A 15,494-nucleotide genomic window follows, 5' to 3' on the forward strand; every position below is an offset into this window, starting at 1 on the left:
TTTAGATTACACATATAAGTGAGACCAATTTACAATATCTGTCTTTCTCTGTCTGATTTATTTCACTTAGCATAATGCCCTTAAGGTCCACCCATGTTGTTGCAAATGGCAAGATTTCCTTCTTTTTTATGGCTGAATAATATTCCTGTGTGTGTGTGTGTGTGTGTGTGTGTTTTCTTTATCCATTCATCCATCTATGGACACTTAAGTTGCCTCCATGTCTTGGCTATTGTAAATAATGCTGCAATGAACACAGGGGTGCATATATCTTTTTGAGTTAGTGTTTTCATTTCAATTATGACCTCTATTTGCAAGACCTTTAAATCTATACTTCCAGCTTTAACATTTCTCCCATGTTTTAAATCCCACATCCCCAACTGCTTATTGGACATAACCATCTGGTGGACATCTATATGATTTAGACGCAAGATATCCACATCAAAATACAACATCTTTCTGTTTTGTCTCTACACGTCCAAGAATTATTTCCTTCCATTCACAAACCTCTAAACATTTCCAGTTGGAAGAGATTATAAGGGCTCATTTTATAACTGGGGAAATTGAGGACCAAGGGTATTAAATTCTCTAAAATATCACTTTCATTACGTTCCTTCCCATTCAAAAAACTTCGGTTGTTTCCCTTTGCCTAACCCTTCAGACAGCTGTAGATCTTAGGTTAAGAGTGTCCTCCCTACTTTGATAGTCCCTTCCCTGCTGTGCCTGCAATAATCTTGCAAACAAAGTCTCTCTTTACAAACAAAGCAAACAATGGTCTCCCAATATTCACAAGATTTTATCTTAGCCTTTAAGGGTTATCAAAATCTAGCTTTACAGTCCACTGTTCCCATATACGAAGCCTCAGCTGCAGGCAATTGAGTCTACCCCTTCAAATTTTACTCTTCCTAACATCACTCAGCCTAGAAGACTCTTTTCTTCACCCAATTCTACTGAAATTCTACCTCTCTCTCAAAATACAGCTTAAATATCAGTCCCTTCACTTGTCTCACAAAAATGAAATTCATCCATGTGAATTTTTTGGCATTTCTGATCTGTAAATTCATAGAACACTTATTAAATTCTGGTTTGTACTGTGGATATTTTTCTTTCTATTTTATGTTCTTTCAAAGTTTCCCCAGGCAGAAAGCACCTGTTCTGGGTTCCCCACAATGCTTAGCACAGTGCCTGGCTCTTGGAAGCTCAGTGAGGGCGGCTGAAAGCAGAGGTAAACTTAAAAGTTTCTTACCTTGGTGATGTCCATGTGCTCTTTGAGCCCGTTGGTCATGCACCAATATCGCCACACATTCAGGGCATACCGCGTGGCTTTGGTAGTATTTGGGCTTACTGCACTGGTACACAGATCATTCAAGTCATCATTAATATTAAATACAGGAAATTTGTTGAGCTTAGTAGAATAGGCTAGAAACAAAAACAATAAAAGGCATTAAAATAATTTGCCATTCCCTTCTTCAGAGAATTACGTCTTGGGATCACGTTAAATAACAGAAAATTCCTATGAGATAAGACTTTAAAAAATGAAATTTCTATCAAGTATACACATATTAGAACAAATAAAGTAGGAAACAATATTTCTAGCATGAAATCAATGCAGTAACCTCGCATTTAATCCCAACAATTTTGCCATATTTACTAACTGATGCACTAATGCAGGCATTCCAATAACAGAAGGAAAAAAACTGAAGGCAGAAAAACACAGAATGTTCTATCTAAAATTTTCACTGGAAAAAGATAGCATTTCTATTAACAACAACAAAAATATAAAAAGAAAGAAGGGAAGACAAGTTACATATCCTTTCTCTTTACCCTCAGCACATGAAGAGCTGTTATTTCTATGTAATACATAGTCTCAAATGTCTTGTGTCATCCTGAAGAGGCTTAAATTAAATGGTATTAGCATATTTCTTTAATTATTTTCACAAATTCATAGAGAGATATTTAAACCCTGACTCCACATCCCATCAGCTAGCTTAGAATCAGAATGGAAGGTCAACTGAGAATAATATTAGGCGAAAGAAGGAGGAATGCTCCAGGGAGGCTCACACTGTTTTAGAGGAGAAGGAACAGATTTTATTTTTATTTACATATTATTTTGTGTGTGTGGGTATATGCTTTTTTCTTTTTCTTTTTTAAAATTTATTTTATTGAGGTCATATTGGTTTATAAGAGGAAACAGATTTTAAACTGCAATTGCCAAATTACTTCAGATGAAGACTGGTTTTCCTCAATGTGTCTATTTTAAGTATTGGTTGCCAAAGAGATAACCAATTCCATAACCATTAGCTGGCCTTTCTTCACACTGTGTGATCTACTAAAACCAGGCTTAAACTGTTCAAACTGTTGTCTTTGGATAGAAGAAAAATATCTAGGTAAACCACCTCAAAGTAAAAACAATGCCAACCTGTACTTTATCTAATGGTTCTGACCCTCTCGGGAATGTTTCTGTATTCAAACAAGGCACTAAAAGGCTGGGAAATAGCAAAATGAAAAGTTAATGTAATTACCAAGGTGACCTGCCAATTGGCTTCACTTTACCTAACTCACCTCACCTCTCATGGCTCCCACAGAGGAACTCCAAACCACAGCCTCCTGTTGTCCCCAACATCCGCCTGCGCCCAGGACACCGACAACACACCTTCCCCAAGCTGAGCCTGAGAAATCTCCCATGGTCTTCGTGCCAATAAAATAGTGTCTGTTTTTCAATTTCAATTCCAAACTCACGTCTACATAATCTTCCCCCACTAACCCAACTCCCTTATTCTCTCCTTCAGTATGTGTCTCACATTTGCTTTACTCTTCCTTAGAACTGTGATCTAATTGTGTCCACAAGATCTCTTCAAATGATTTGTATTCACCCTTTAAGTCTGCTGTTGAACTGAATATACAATCTGCTTTAATAAATGCTCACAGCAAAAGAGGCATAACCGACGCTAGAAATGCTATCCAAAGCAACTGAGTCATGTAGGTATATCACTCATCACCGTTATAAACTGAGATAACTCATATTATCTCTGGGACTTGCCTGATATTAATGAAAGGATTCTACTATAAAATTTATTATTCTTACATCTAGCACAAATTGAATGTTTACTATATGCCAAGAGTTATATAAATTATCTGTAATCTCTGAGCAACCCTATTGTTATACCTATTTTACAGAAAAGGAAACTGAACCTCATACTTTTAGTAACTTCATACATCACTCATCCAATATTTACTAAGGTAACCTCTCCGTGCCAGGCACTGTGCTGTCAAGTCATGGAGTTAGTGAGGGCTAGAGCCAGGGTTTGGGCCTGGGTCCCGCTGACTCTGTGCTCTGGTCACTACAGCAAAGGAATCAGGTGCTACAGTGATAAAGTGTTCAGTAAAGAACGCAATTTAGAGGGGGCCGGCCCATGGTGTAGTGGCAGCCTGGGATTCGAAGGTTTGGATCCTGGGCGTGGACCTACACACCACTCATCAAGCCATGCTGTGGTGGCGTCCCACACACAAAACAGAGTAAGACTGGCAGACAAGTTAGCTCAGGGACAATCTTCGTGAAGCAAAAAGAGAAAACAGGCAACAGATTTTAGCTCACAGCCAATCTTCTTCACACACACACAAAAAAGAATGCAATTTAGATATTAGTGACTTGTGCTTATGAAAAATATCCTGGCCCGTCAAATTTACTACGATTAACCTCCAGTGAACTAAGTCTGATTTATTTAGACAACCACTATAGTTTCACCAATTTATTTTTTTTTGAGGATGATTAGCCCTGAGCTAACACCTGTTGCCAATCCTCCTCTTTTTTGCTGAGGAAGATTGGCCCTGGGCTAACATCCATGCCCATCTTCCTCTACTTTATGTGGGATGCCTGCCAGTGTGGCCTGATGAGTGGTGCACAGGTCTGTGAACCCTGGGCTGCCAGAAGCAGAGTGCGTTAACCTAACCCCTACGCCACCAGGCCGGCCCCACCCATTTTTTTTAATAACAAAGAAGTGATTTATTTGCAACACAGCCCAGTCCTCAGCACTTCAACACAGCATAGGAGTAGAAAAGAGTCACACTGCAAGACAGGAGGATTGAGTTTAATTAACACATCAAACAATTACATGGCCTTAAATAATTTCATTTTTATCACAGGACAGAGACAGTACACTGAAAATGGAAACCAAAATCCTAGTACATAGAGAAACAGCTACAGAACACTTGTATGCTTACATAACGGGAAAGAAATTGCGTGGAAAATGATTAAATTACATATATGGTTCCTTCATGATTGTATTTAAGGATTAAATTATATATACTTTATAAACTGCTTTTTAAAATTTTTGAGTAGAAGTTGTAGTGTCATATTGCTGAGGAAATTTTTAGGAGACTATATTGATGGAGAAACAAACAAAAGTAAGAACTTATAACTGAATACAGACAAAAGGGGGACTCCTAAAGAAGGATTTGAATTTCTTTTCCACTAGAGAAAAGGCAAGCTCTGAGCTCAAAGTTAGGCAGAGCTGGCTGTGGGGATGGACGCCGGGGCCGTGGTAGTGTAATCTAAGGACGGCCAGATCTGAACAGTTATCCTGCTCTCTATCCATGGCTACCGCTTACAGCATGTACAGCACAGCTGTGGCAAGCAGCGAGTGTAAAGTGGGGGAAACCTACTGGGGAAAGCTACCCAGAGGGTCAGAGAGAGAAAGGGGGCATTGCCTCACCCAACTCTGGGCAGCCCCACTGGACACAGAGAAGGAAAAAGGAAAGGAGCTACAAAAAGCAGGAATCCCTGAACGCACACCATCTTCTCAGGTAATGCCTTCCCTGTGTCTACATTTGAGAGCTCCTCGCTTCCCAGCTTGTTTTCAGCTTATACACCCTGAAGGGAAGCCTACTCATTTTTTTTAAAATGTGAGCACACAAACAAGCATCACCTGGCAATGGGGGCGTTACCAAGTGTAGCATGGAAGTTACCAAGTTACACAAGCAGAGCAACTAATTCCACATTCCTCCTCTCCCCCCTAAAATAGAGTTAATTCAGAAAACCAAAGAAAAAATTAAAAGATCACAAATACATCATCACATAGATTTGAGAGGATAACGCATTCTTAAAACAAGAACAGCTTTCACTGGAAAAGAAAAAATAGGAGAACAAGAAAGATCCTGGAAATTTAAAATGATTGAAAAAGCATATTTAAAAAATACTGTAGAAGAGGTGAGTATTTAGAGAGAGCATGGCTAAAAGACAAATTAGTGATCTGGAAGGAATTTTCACTGAAGGACAGGCAAAGTAATAAAAATTTAAAATTATGAAGGTGAAGTTAAGAGGCATGGAAGACAGATCCAGGAGATTTCAAGTCCATCTTAAAAGAATTCAAAAGAAAAAATTATAAGAGGATAGGACAAAATAAATAAGAAGTAATTATATGAAAAGTTCCATTAATCAAAGAAAGATTCAATCTTTAGGGTGTTAAGATTCATGAACTGTCAAACAGACATACTAAAAGAAGACACATATAAACATATCTTGGTGAAATTTCCAAAGTTTATGAACAAAAAGAAAATTCTATAATCTTTCTGGTAGGGGAAAAAAGCCATCAACGTAGTAATAAGAATCAGATTTCTCATTTGTAACATCAAATGCTAAAAAATGACTCAGTCTTCTCAGAGTTGTGAGGGAAAAGGACTGTAAATGAAGAATTCTATTACTTAGCTAAAGAATCATTCAAGTGCTAGGGCAAAATAAAGACATTTTCAATCATAAAGAAGTAGCATCCAAACACTCTTTCTTTAAAAAAAATATGAGTCACGAATATTTGCTAACAAAATGAAAAATGAATTAAAGAAAGGGGAAGATATCAGGTACAAGATATAGTGAGGAGCAAAGAATTTATTAATAACATTAAATAATGTGGCAATTAAGCTTAACACAATTGTTTCAGAAAGGACTGTGAAAATAGATGAGGCATGATGGAACAAATTCTTGAACCAAAATTCCCCACGATTTCAATAAAATATGGAGAAAGAAGAGGGGAGATATAAAAAATATGATTGAGGCCTCATCCTGTTTAGGAAGGGTAGGGAGCAAAAAGGAAAACAAGCAAGAGGAAATTACCAATGTAATTTTTTACATAAAAAAGTGTTTAAATCTGTTAAAAACAAAACATAAGAGAAACTACCATTAGAATGGATATAGGATTTTCAAATAAGAGAGTAAATAAAGGAATAAAAGTAGAAAAAGAATTAAACAAAAACAAAAATCCAACATCTGCAATCTATCCAGCAAAATTCAGGACAAGTTAACGAAAGAAATGAAGAACTTAGAAAGCAAGCATGATGCATAGAAAACTTAAAATGATAGCAAGAGCACTTCCACTTAGGGCTATGACGAAGTAGCTGGTATTATACTATCCTTCTGGTGAGAATAAAGCTAGACAAAATGCATTAGAAAACAACCAAAGTAAGTGGAACTCAGCAAAATCCTCAAGAAAAGGGAAATGCACAGAGGTGAGTCCTCCACTGATCACCATGTATTCCTCTTCGAGCATTTGCTGCGTTGCAGTACAGGACACAGCCCAAGCAGAAAGGAGCAGCCTGAGGTCTACAGCAATCTCAATGGGATAGGTATACAAATATTCAAGCACAGGGCTAACAAGCCACCAGTACTTGAGAAACTGAGATCCTGGAGGAAGAGAACCACAGAAAAGTGAGCCAACATTCTGCATGCAATTTGCCTTCCAGGAATTGCTGACTCCTAAGCTAAACATGCAGAGGCAAGATGCAGAGAAACCAAGTAGAAAGGAGAAATCACTCAGGAGCAATTTCATGGCACTGAGGAATTAAGAATAGTAATTCAGGGCCTTCCAAGAGGAGCAGCCTTGGTAACAATCCAGGCTTTCATTTGAAACCCAGAAAGGGCTTAACTGTAAGAGTAAGAGAAACTGGAAATAGAACAGTCTCAACTGCACTAAGGTGATCTGCCTACCTTATTTGACAGCTAGCAGGAATCTAAATCCTCTCTGGAAGAAGACAACATCTTCAAGTTTTCATACACAATCAATAACAAGTTAACAGGCATACCATAAAATAAGACCAAATGAATGAAAAACAAGAGAAAAATCAGGCAATATAAACAGATATGATAATCCAGATTATTGGAGTTGTCAGACATGGACTTTAAAATAATTTTAATATGTTCAAGAAAACAAGGAAAAGAGAGTTTTACTAGAGCATTGGAATCTATTTAAAAAGTGGAAATTCTAGGATTCTCTCCCGTTTTTTCTCTTCTTCCCCTTCCCTTCCTCTCTTCCCTCTTCTTCCTGAACTATTCAGTTTCAAAGCTGTTGGTGAGACAGAGCAAAGTAGACATTCGTACTGAAGTATGTGTGTTGGAGGAGCTGTGATGGCCTAGAGTGAGATGTGAAGCCTGAAATGGGTAACGAGGACATCTGCATAGGGGTGTAGGAAACTGATCAGAGCAGGAAATATATTTCAGTAGGGGGGCAATCTGGTAAATGGTAACAGAGCTTGAACTGGGAGAGAAAGGGATAATTCGGCACATGTGTGTGGTGATGGGTTGTAATTAGTATTTGGGTGGTGAACGTGAAGTAATCTATGCAGAAATAGAAGTATAATGATGTACACCTGAAATTTATACAATGTTATAAACCAATGTTACTGCAATAAACAAAAAATTAAAAAAAAAAAAAAAAGCATCCAATGGAGGGGTAGCCATCTATGTGCTGCGACAGCCTGAGCAGGGTAAGAAGGGCATCCATACAGCAGTGGGAGATATGGGGAGAAGCCCTACGTGAAAAGTCAGAGCTTTACTGGAGTGAGTAGGGCTTCCGTGCATGGGGGTGGCTTGGTCTGAGGTATCATAGCCCAAGAAGTGTGATGAAGGCTTCCACGTGGGGAGCCTTCCCAGCATGGGATGTCAGAGTTTGAGTAGAGTGAGAAGATGTGTGGTGGGGAGGATGGCCCAGTGCAGGGTGTCCCAGGTTGAGTGGATAAGGAGGACATCTGTGTGTATGCGGGAGGCAGACCACAGCTAGGTGTCAGGGCCCAAGCAAGTAAGGAAAATCAAAGAAAGACAAAGGAACAGGATATAACTAAACATAATACATGATTCTGAATTGGATCCATTCCCAATAAAGAATACTATTGGGGCAAGTGGCAAAACTTCAGTGAGAACAGATAGTAATAATGCATCTTTATTAATTTCCTAATTTTGATGGTTATACTGTGGTTATGTAGGAGAATGTCCTTGTTTGTAGGAAAATCATAAAAATCACTTGGAGGTGATGAGGCATGAGGTTGCAACTTAATTTCAAAATAGCTTAAGAAAAAAATGTTCTCTGTAATACACTTGTAACGTTTTTTACTTTGAGATTGTTTCAAAATTTTAAAAATTATTAAAATACAATAATGAATTAAGAATTCAATAGATAGGGTAACAAGCTGATGTAACAGAAGAGAAGATTTGTGACTGAAAGTGAAGTCAATAGAAAATATACAAATTGAAGCAGAGAAAAGAATAAAGAAAACAGAAACAAGTATAACATATAGGACACAGTGGAAATGTGTAACATATTCATAAGTAGAGTCTCAGAAAGAGGAGAGAAAGGGGAAGAAGCAATATTTAAAGAATACTGGATGAGAATTATCAAAAATAAAATACACCAATCTACAGATTCAAGCAGCTTTATAAACCAAGCAAAATAAATACAAGGAAAATAAAACCGAGGTACATTATAGTAAAAACACTGAAAACAAAAGACAAAGAGAAAATCCTAAAAGAAACTGGAAGAGGGGCCAGCCCTGTGGCTTGGCGGTTGGGTGCTCGCACTCCACTGCTGGCGGCCCGGGGTTCGGATCCCGGGCGCGCACTGACGCACCGCTTCTCCAGCCATGCTAAGGCCACGTCCCACATACAGCAACTAGAAGGATGTGCAACTATGACATACAACTATCTACTGGGGCTTTGGGGAAAAAAAATAACATAAACCTTTTAAAAAAAAAAAAAAGAAAGAAACTGGAAGAAAGGACAAATTACCTTCGATGGAGCAACAACAGACTGATTGATTTTTCAACTGAAATGATAGAAGCCAGAAGACAAAGGATATCTTTTGTGTGCTGAAAGAAAATTACTACAAGTCTGGAATTTATACTAAGCAAAGCATCCTTCAAAAATAAAGATGAAATACAGAGGCAGTCATGCAAAATAATGAACATATTTGTTATCAGCAGTCAAGTACTAAATGATAATAAAAGGAGTTTTTCAGGCAAAAGGAAACAATCCAGGATGGAAGCACATTAATATAGAAAAAAATAAAGAATACTGGAAAGAGTGAACATGTAGATGAACCTAAATGAACACAGCTGTTTAAAACAACAGCAATGATGTCTTGCGGAGTTTTAAATACACGTAGAATATTCATTACAATAGCACAAAAGAGGATAACTGGAGCTAGTGTTGACAGGTCCTCACATTATCTGGAAAAACGATGAAAATATTAATTTAAAGTAAACTTTAACAATGCAAAGATGCATATTTTAATCACCATAGCAACCACTAAAAGAAGAATAAAAGAATCTATAACATAAGTTGATAGAGGAGGAAAACGGTATAAAAAAGACTTAAAAACAAGGCACAAAGAATAGATGGGACAAAGAAAAAAGCATAAGATGATAGAATTAAACCTAAACGTATTAGTTATTACAGAATCAATACTGTTGTCAGTCTGGATAAAGAAACAAAACTCAGCTATATATGCTTCTTACATATAGGAATAAATGGAGTTAAAAGCTAAAAACAAAAGGATGGGGCCGGCCCCATGGCTTAGCGGTTAAGTGCACGTGCTCCGTCACTGGCGGCCCAGGTTCAGATCCCGGAAGCGCACCGACGCACTGCTTCTCGGGCCATGCTGAGGTGGCATCCCACATACAGCAAGTAGAAGGATATGCAACTGGGACATACACCTATCTACTGGGGCTTTGGGGAAAAAAAGGGAGGAGGATTGGCAATAGATGTTAGGTCAGAGCCAGTCTTCCTCAGCAAAAAGAGGAGGATTAGCATGGATGTTAGCTCAGGGCTGATCTTCCTCTCAAAAAATAAAATAAAATAAAAAATAAAATTGAATCATTTAAAAAAATAAATTAATTAAAAAAATAAAAACAAAAGGATGAAGAAATGTATACCATATGAACAAGAAAGAAAGGAAAACTGGTATAGCTATAGAATATCAGGCAAAACAGATTTTAAGATAAGAAATAAAGAAGGATGTCTTATGAACAAAGAGAACAGATTAGTGGTTACCAGAGAGGAAGGGGGTTGGGGGTGGGCATAGGGATAAAGCGGCACATATATATGGTGACTGACAAATAATAATGTACAACTGAAATTTCACCATGTCATAAATGACCTCAATAAAATTTAAAAAAAAAGAAGGATGTTTTAAAATTCAACAGAAAGATATAACTCCTAGATTTGTATGGACCTAATAACATAGCCTCAAAATATAAAAAGCAAAAAACATCCTTTTTAATAACTGATAGAACAAGCAGACAGAAAAAATAGTATAGATATAGAAGATTTGAACAATGCAAATATCAAACTGGACCTAACTGAATACAGAGAGTAACACACCTGGCAACTGCAGAATACACACTCTTTTCAAAGGTACACTTTTACTAAAATAGAAAGTACACTTTTACCTAAATAGAAATGCTAGAACATAAAGCAAGTCTTAACATTTCAAAAAATTAATCATTCAGAATATCATGAGAATTAAAATAGAAATCAATTACAAAAAGATAACTGTTGACAATTAAGCAATAATATACTTCTAAATAAACCCTCAGTAAAAGAAAAAAAATCAATAGGAAAATCATAGGAATTAGAAAATATTTCAAGCTGAAGATAATAAAAACACATTAAAGTTGTGGGATGCGGTTATTGCAGTGTCTATAGAGAAAATGATAGCATTAAATTCAGAGATTAGAAAAGAAGAAAGGTTGAACATCAACTGTACCAGGAAATTATAAAAAGAACAAATGTATCCAAAAAAGTAAAAAGAAGGAAACAATACATATAAGAACAGAAATCAATGAAATAGGAAAGAAATTTACAATAAAAAAAAGTAATGCTGGGCTGGACCCGTGGCTTAGCGGTTAAGTGTGCGCGCTCCGCTGCTGGCAGCCCCGGGGTTCGGATCCCGGGAGCGCACCGACACACCGCTTCTCCGGCCATGCTGAGGCTGCATCCCACATACAGCAACTAGAAGAAGGATGTGCAGCTATGACATACAACTATCTACTGGGGCTTTGGGGGAAAATAAATAAATAAATAAATAAAAATAAAAAAAGTAATGCCAAGAGATGGATTTGAAAAGACTAGTAAAATTAATAAACTAGTAAGAAAAAAAGAAGGTACAAACCACCACACTAGGAATGAAAAGGGTGTTATCACTACAGATCCTACAGATATTAAAAAGACATTACGAACAGCCTGATGCCAATAAATTTGAAATTTTGGATAAAATGGACAAATATCTAGAAAAGCCACAACTTACCAAAACTGAACAAGAAATGTAAAATTTAAATAGTCCTACACCCAGTAAGGAAATTGAATCTACAATTTAAAATATCACAAAAAACCCTTCAGGTTCAGATGGATTTCACTAGTAAATTCTTTTAAAATTTAAGGAACAAAGAATGCCAAACCTAAAAATTCTGCTAGAATAGAATAGAAAAAGAAGGAATACTACCCAATTTCTTTTATAGGACAGCATAACTTTTCTATAAAAATATGACAAGAACAACACAATAAAAGAAAATTACAAGCCAACACAACTCATAAACACAGACAAAAAAAATCCTTAACACAATATAAGCAAACTGAATGCCTACCTCACACCATAAACAAAAACACAATTCCAAATGGGTCACGACCTAAAAGTAAAACAATAAAGCTTCTAGATGAAAACAAAGCAGGCCATTTTTATGAGCTTGGGGTAGCTATGTTTTTTAAACAGGACATCAATATTACTACCACAAAAGTAAAAGATTGATAATTGGATTTCAATAAAATTAAAAAGACATTTATCAAAATGTACCATTAAGAGGGTGAAAAGGCAAGCCACATAGTTGGGAAGATATTTGAAGTGCAGATATCTGACAAATCAATTAGAAGTAGACAGTCCAATTAAAAATGGACAAATACGAACGGGCACTGCATAAAATAAGAAATACCATTAATATTTCAGGAAATATAAATTAAAATACACTCACCAAAATGTTTAAAATGAAAAACAAAATCTGAAAATATCAAGTATTGGTGAGGGTGTGGAGCCACAGGAACACTCTTACTCAGCTGGTAGGATTCTTGATTTGTACAACCACTTTACAAACGAATTGGCAGTATCTACTAAAGTTGAACATACACCTGTTCTATGATCCAGCAACCCTACAGCTGAATATATACCCCACAGAAATGTATAGATATGTGTCCTAAAAGGCACATATGTATGTGTCTTAAAAGCATAATTAATAATGAATAGCCCCAAACTGGAAATAACCCTACCTCCATAAACAAGAGAATGCATATGAAATCGTAAAATACTTATACAATGAATTATTATATAACAACAAGGAATGGACTACTGGAATGAACCATATGCAAAAACACGAATGAATCCCACAGACACAATGTTAAGCAAAAGAAGCCAGACACAATCTGAAACGGCCCATTTATATAATTCAAAAACAGATAAAATGACTCCATTGTGAAGTAATACAGTTATCTTAGGGAGGTAACAAGGGGAGGGCACATGAGGGAAACTTCTGAGGTTCAGGTAATGTTCCATGTTTTCCTCTGGGTTATTACAGCAATATATTTGCTTCATAAAAATTAATCAAGTGGTACACTAATGATTTGTGCACTTTTTTGTCTGTATAACTCCATAAGAAAACTTTCAAAAAACTCTTAAAATTAAAAATGTATACACAAACCTAATAAATGAAGACTTATACCATGTACCCGGATGGGAAGGCTCAATATTATATAAAGATGTTTAATTTCTTCAAGTAATCTTTAATTCAATGTAATTTTTTTTTTTATAATTTTATTTATTTATTTTTTCCCCAAAGCCCCAGTAGACAGTTGTATGTCATAGCTGCACATCCTTCTAGTTGCTGTATGTGGGACGCGGCCTCAGCATGGCTGGAGAAGCGGTGCGTCAGTGCGTGCCCGGGATTCGAACCGGGCCGCCAGCAGCGGAGCGCGTGCACTTAACCGCTAAGCCACGGGGCCAGCCCTAATTCAATGTAATTCTAATTAAAATCCCTCTTTTTCTTGTTACTTCTCAGGTTGATTCTAAAGTTTATCTAGGAGCGTAAACGCATAAGAAAAGGAAGGCAATTTTGAAAATAATAATTGGGAGGCCATGCCCTAAAAGATATAAACACGTACTATAACACTGCAATAATTTAAAGTGTAAGTTCTGGTAAAGAAATAGACAAATACGGGCCAGCCAGGTGGCGCAAGTGGTTAAGTGCGCGCACTCCGCTGCGGCGGCCCGGGGTTCACCGGTTTGGATCCTGGGCGCGCAATGACACACTGCTTGGCAAGCCATGCTGTGGCGGCGTCCCATATAAAGTCGAGGAAGATGGGCACAGATGTTAGCCCAGGGCCAGTCTTCCTCAGCAAAAAAAGAGGAGGACTGGCAGATGTTAGCACAGGGCTGATCTCCTCACAAAAAAAAAAAAAAAAGAAATAGACAAATAGACCAATGCTACAGAACAGAGTCCAGAAAAGATCTGTGCAAATATGCAAACTAAGTATATAATAAAGACTCCAATTTAAATTGCTGGAGGAAGAATGGACTCTTCAATAAATGCTCTGAGATAATAAGCTATTGAGGTGGAAGAACAAAAACAAAAGCAAATTGAGATTCCTATTTCATACTACACACAAATAACACATTTCCAAATGGATCTTTTTTCAAAAAGCTGTTTCCATAAAGAAAACAATTTTCATGACTTTGGGAGTAAGGGGAGCCTTCCTCAGCACGATACAACCTAGAGGTACAAAAAATAGATGAACAAATAAGATGACATAAACATTCGAAAGTTCTGCATTGAATAAATTTTAAAAGACAATAAACAGACCTGGAGAAAATACTTATAATATATAAAGTGACAAAGTATATATGAAAAGCTTCTACAAATCAATTGGAAAAAAAGATAACTCACTAGAAAATAGGCCCAGGATATGACAGGCAATTATTCATAGAAGAAATACAAATAACAAAAGGCATTAATAATAATCAGACAGGGCCGGCCCTGTGGCTTGGTGGTTAAGTGCGCGCGCTGCGATGCTGGCGGCCCGGGTTTGGATCCCGGGTGCGCATCGAGGCACCACTTCTCCGTTCATCCTGAGGCCGAGTCCCACATGCAGCAACTAGAAGGATGTGCAGCTACGACACACAACTATCCACTGGGGCTTTGGGGGGAAAAAATAAAATAAATAAAATCTTTAAAAAAAAAAAATAATAATAATAATAATAATAATAATCAGACATTATAATCAAAATAAGGTGTACTTCATTTACCAGATTGGCAAATATACAAAAAGGTCCATAGCTAAATGTTGGCTAGGATATGGGGGAACTTGCACTGCTATAGAAAAAAAATTTCACGTTGTTTAGTAATTACTTCTGTGGGACTTTTAAGTTTTACAATATAAATATATTATTCTTGCAAGTTACAAAAATCCCTAGGACTTTGGAAATGCATATGTAGGAAAAATAAATCAAATGTTCTTTTTATTTGACCCAGGAATTCCTCTTTTAGAAATTTATCCCAAGGATTTAATCAGAGATATGTACAAAAATGTATGCTCAAGGATGTTCTTTAAGGCCAATTTACAAAAATGCAAAAGTGGAAACAAATCCCATCCAGCAAAAGCACTGTAAAATAGATTTTGGTACTACACAACGGAAAACTAACTATGGAGCTCTATAATAATCACATTTTCAAAGGCTAAAAATCTTTTACAAATGTATAAAACAGCAAATACAGTTTGACTACAATTTTTGAAGTATGTTAAGCATAAAAAATTCCAAAATAAAACACCAAAATGTTAAAAGTTGTTATTTATGGGTAGTAAGATTCCTGTGATTTTTATTTCCTATTTTATTATACTTATTAGTATTTGCCAAATTATTCACAATGAGTATTTGTTTACTGCCTTAACATTTAAAAAACATTATCAATTTTAATAAAGAAAATGCTTTTTTAAAAAACAATAGTTTGGTCTGAAAATGTTTGCTACCAAATTCAATGTCCGCTTTTAACATTATTTTTTCAGATGACATATCACCAATATTAAGCATTTTATATATATTAGCCATTTTAGTTGCTTAAAATATACCTGGAAAAGATTATTATAAATAAATTAATCAAAAATAAATAAAACTTTTTAAAAAAGAAAACATTTTCTGACT

At 36.4% G+C, this 15,494-nt stretch overlaps 1 protein-coding gene across 3 annotated transcripts in view; it reads right to left on the bottom strand.

The window, feature by feature from the left end:
• Positions 1–15,494, bottom strand: part of KIAA1958 (KIAA1958 ortholog) — a 151,776-nt gene that overhangs the window by 15,137 nt on the left and 121,145 nt on the right. For 2 of the 3 annotated variants that reach the window (XM_087419288.1, XM_087419289.1), the window contains one exon: positions 1,244–1,416. In XM_087419288.1, coding sequence (XP_087275414.1) covers positions 1,244–1,416 — 173 coding nt within the window. Of the gene's footprint in view, positions 1–1,243; positions 1,417–15,494 lie in introns of those variants that run through there. The other variant, XM_087419287.1, reaches the window with a different exon arrangement.

This window comes from Ceratotherium simum, chromosome 29 (assembly GCF_057802395.1).
Source record: "Ceratotherium simum simum isolate JZ-2026a chromosome 29, ASM5780239v1, whole genome shotgun sequence".
Taxonomy (NCBI): Eukaryota; Metazoa; Chordata; class Mammalia; order Perissodactyla; family Rhinocerotidae; genus Ceratotherium; species Ceratotherium simum.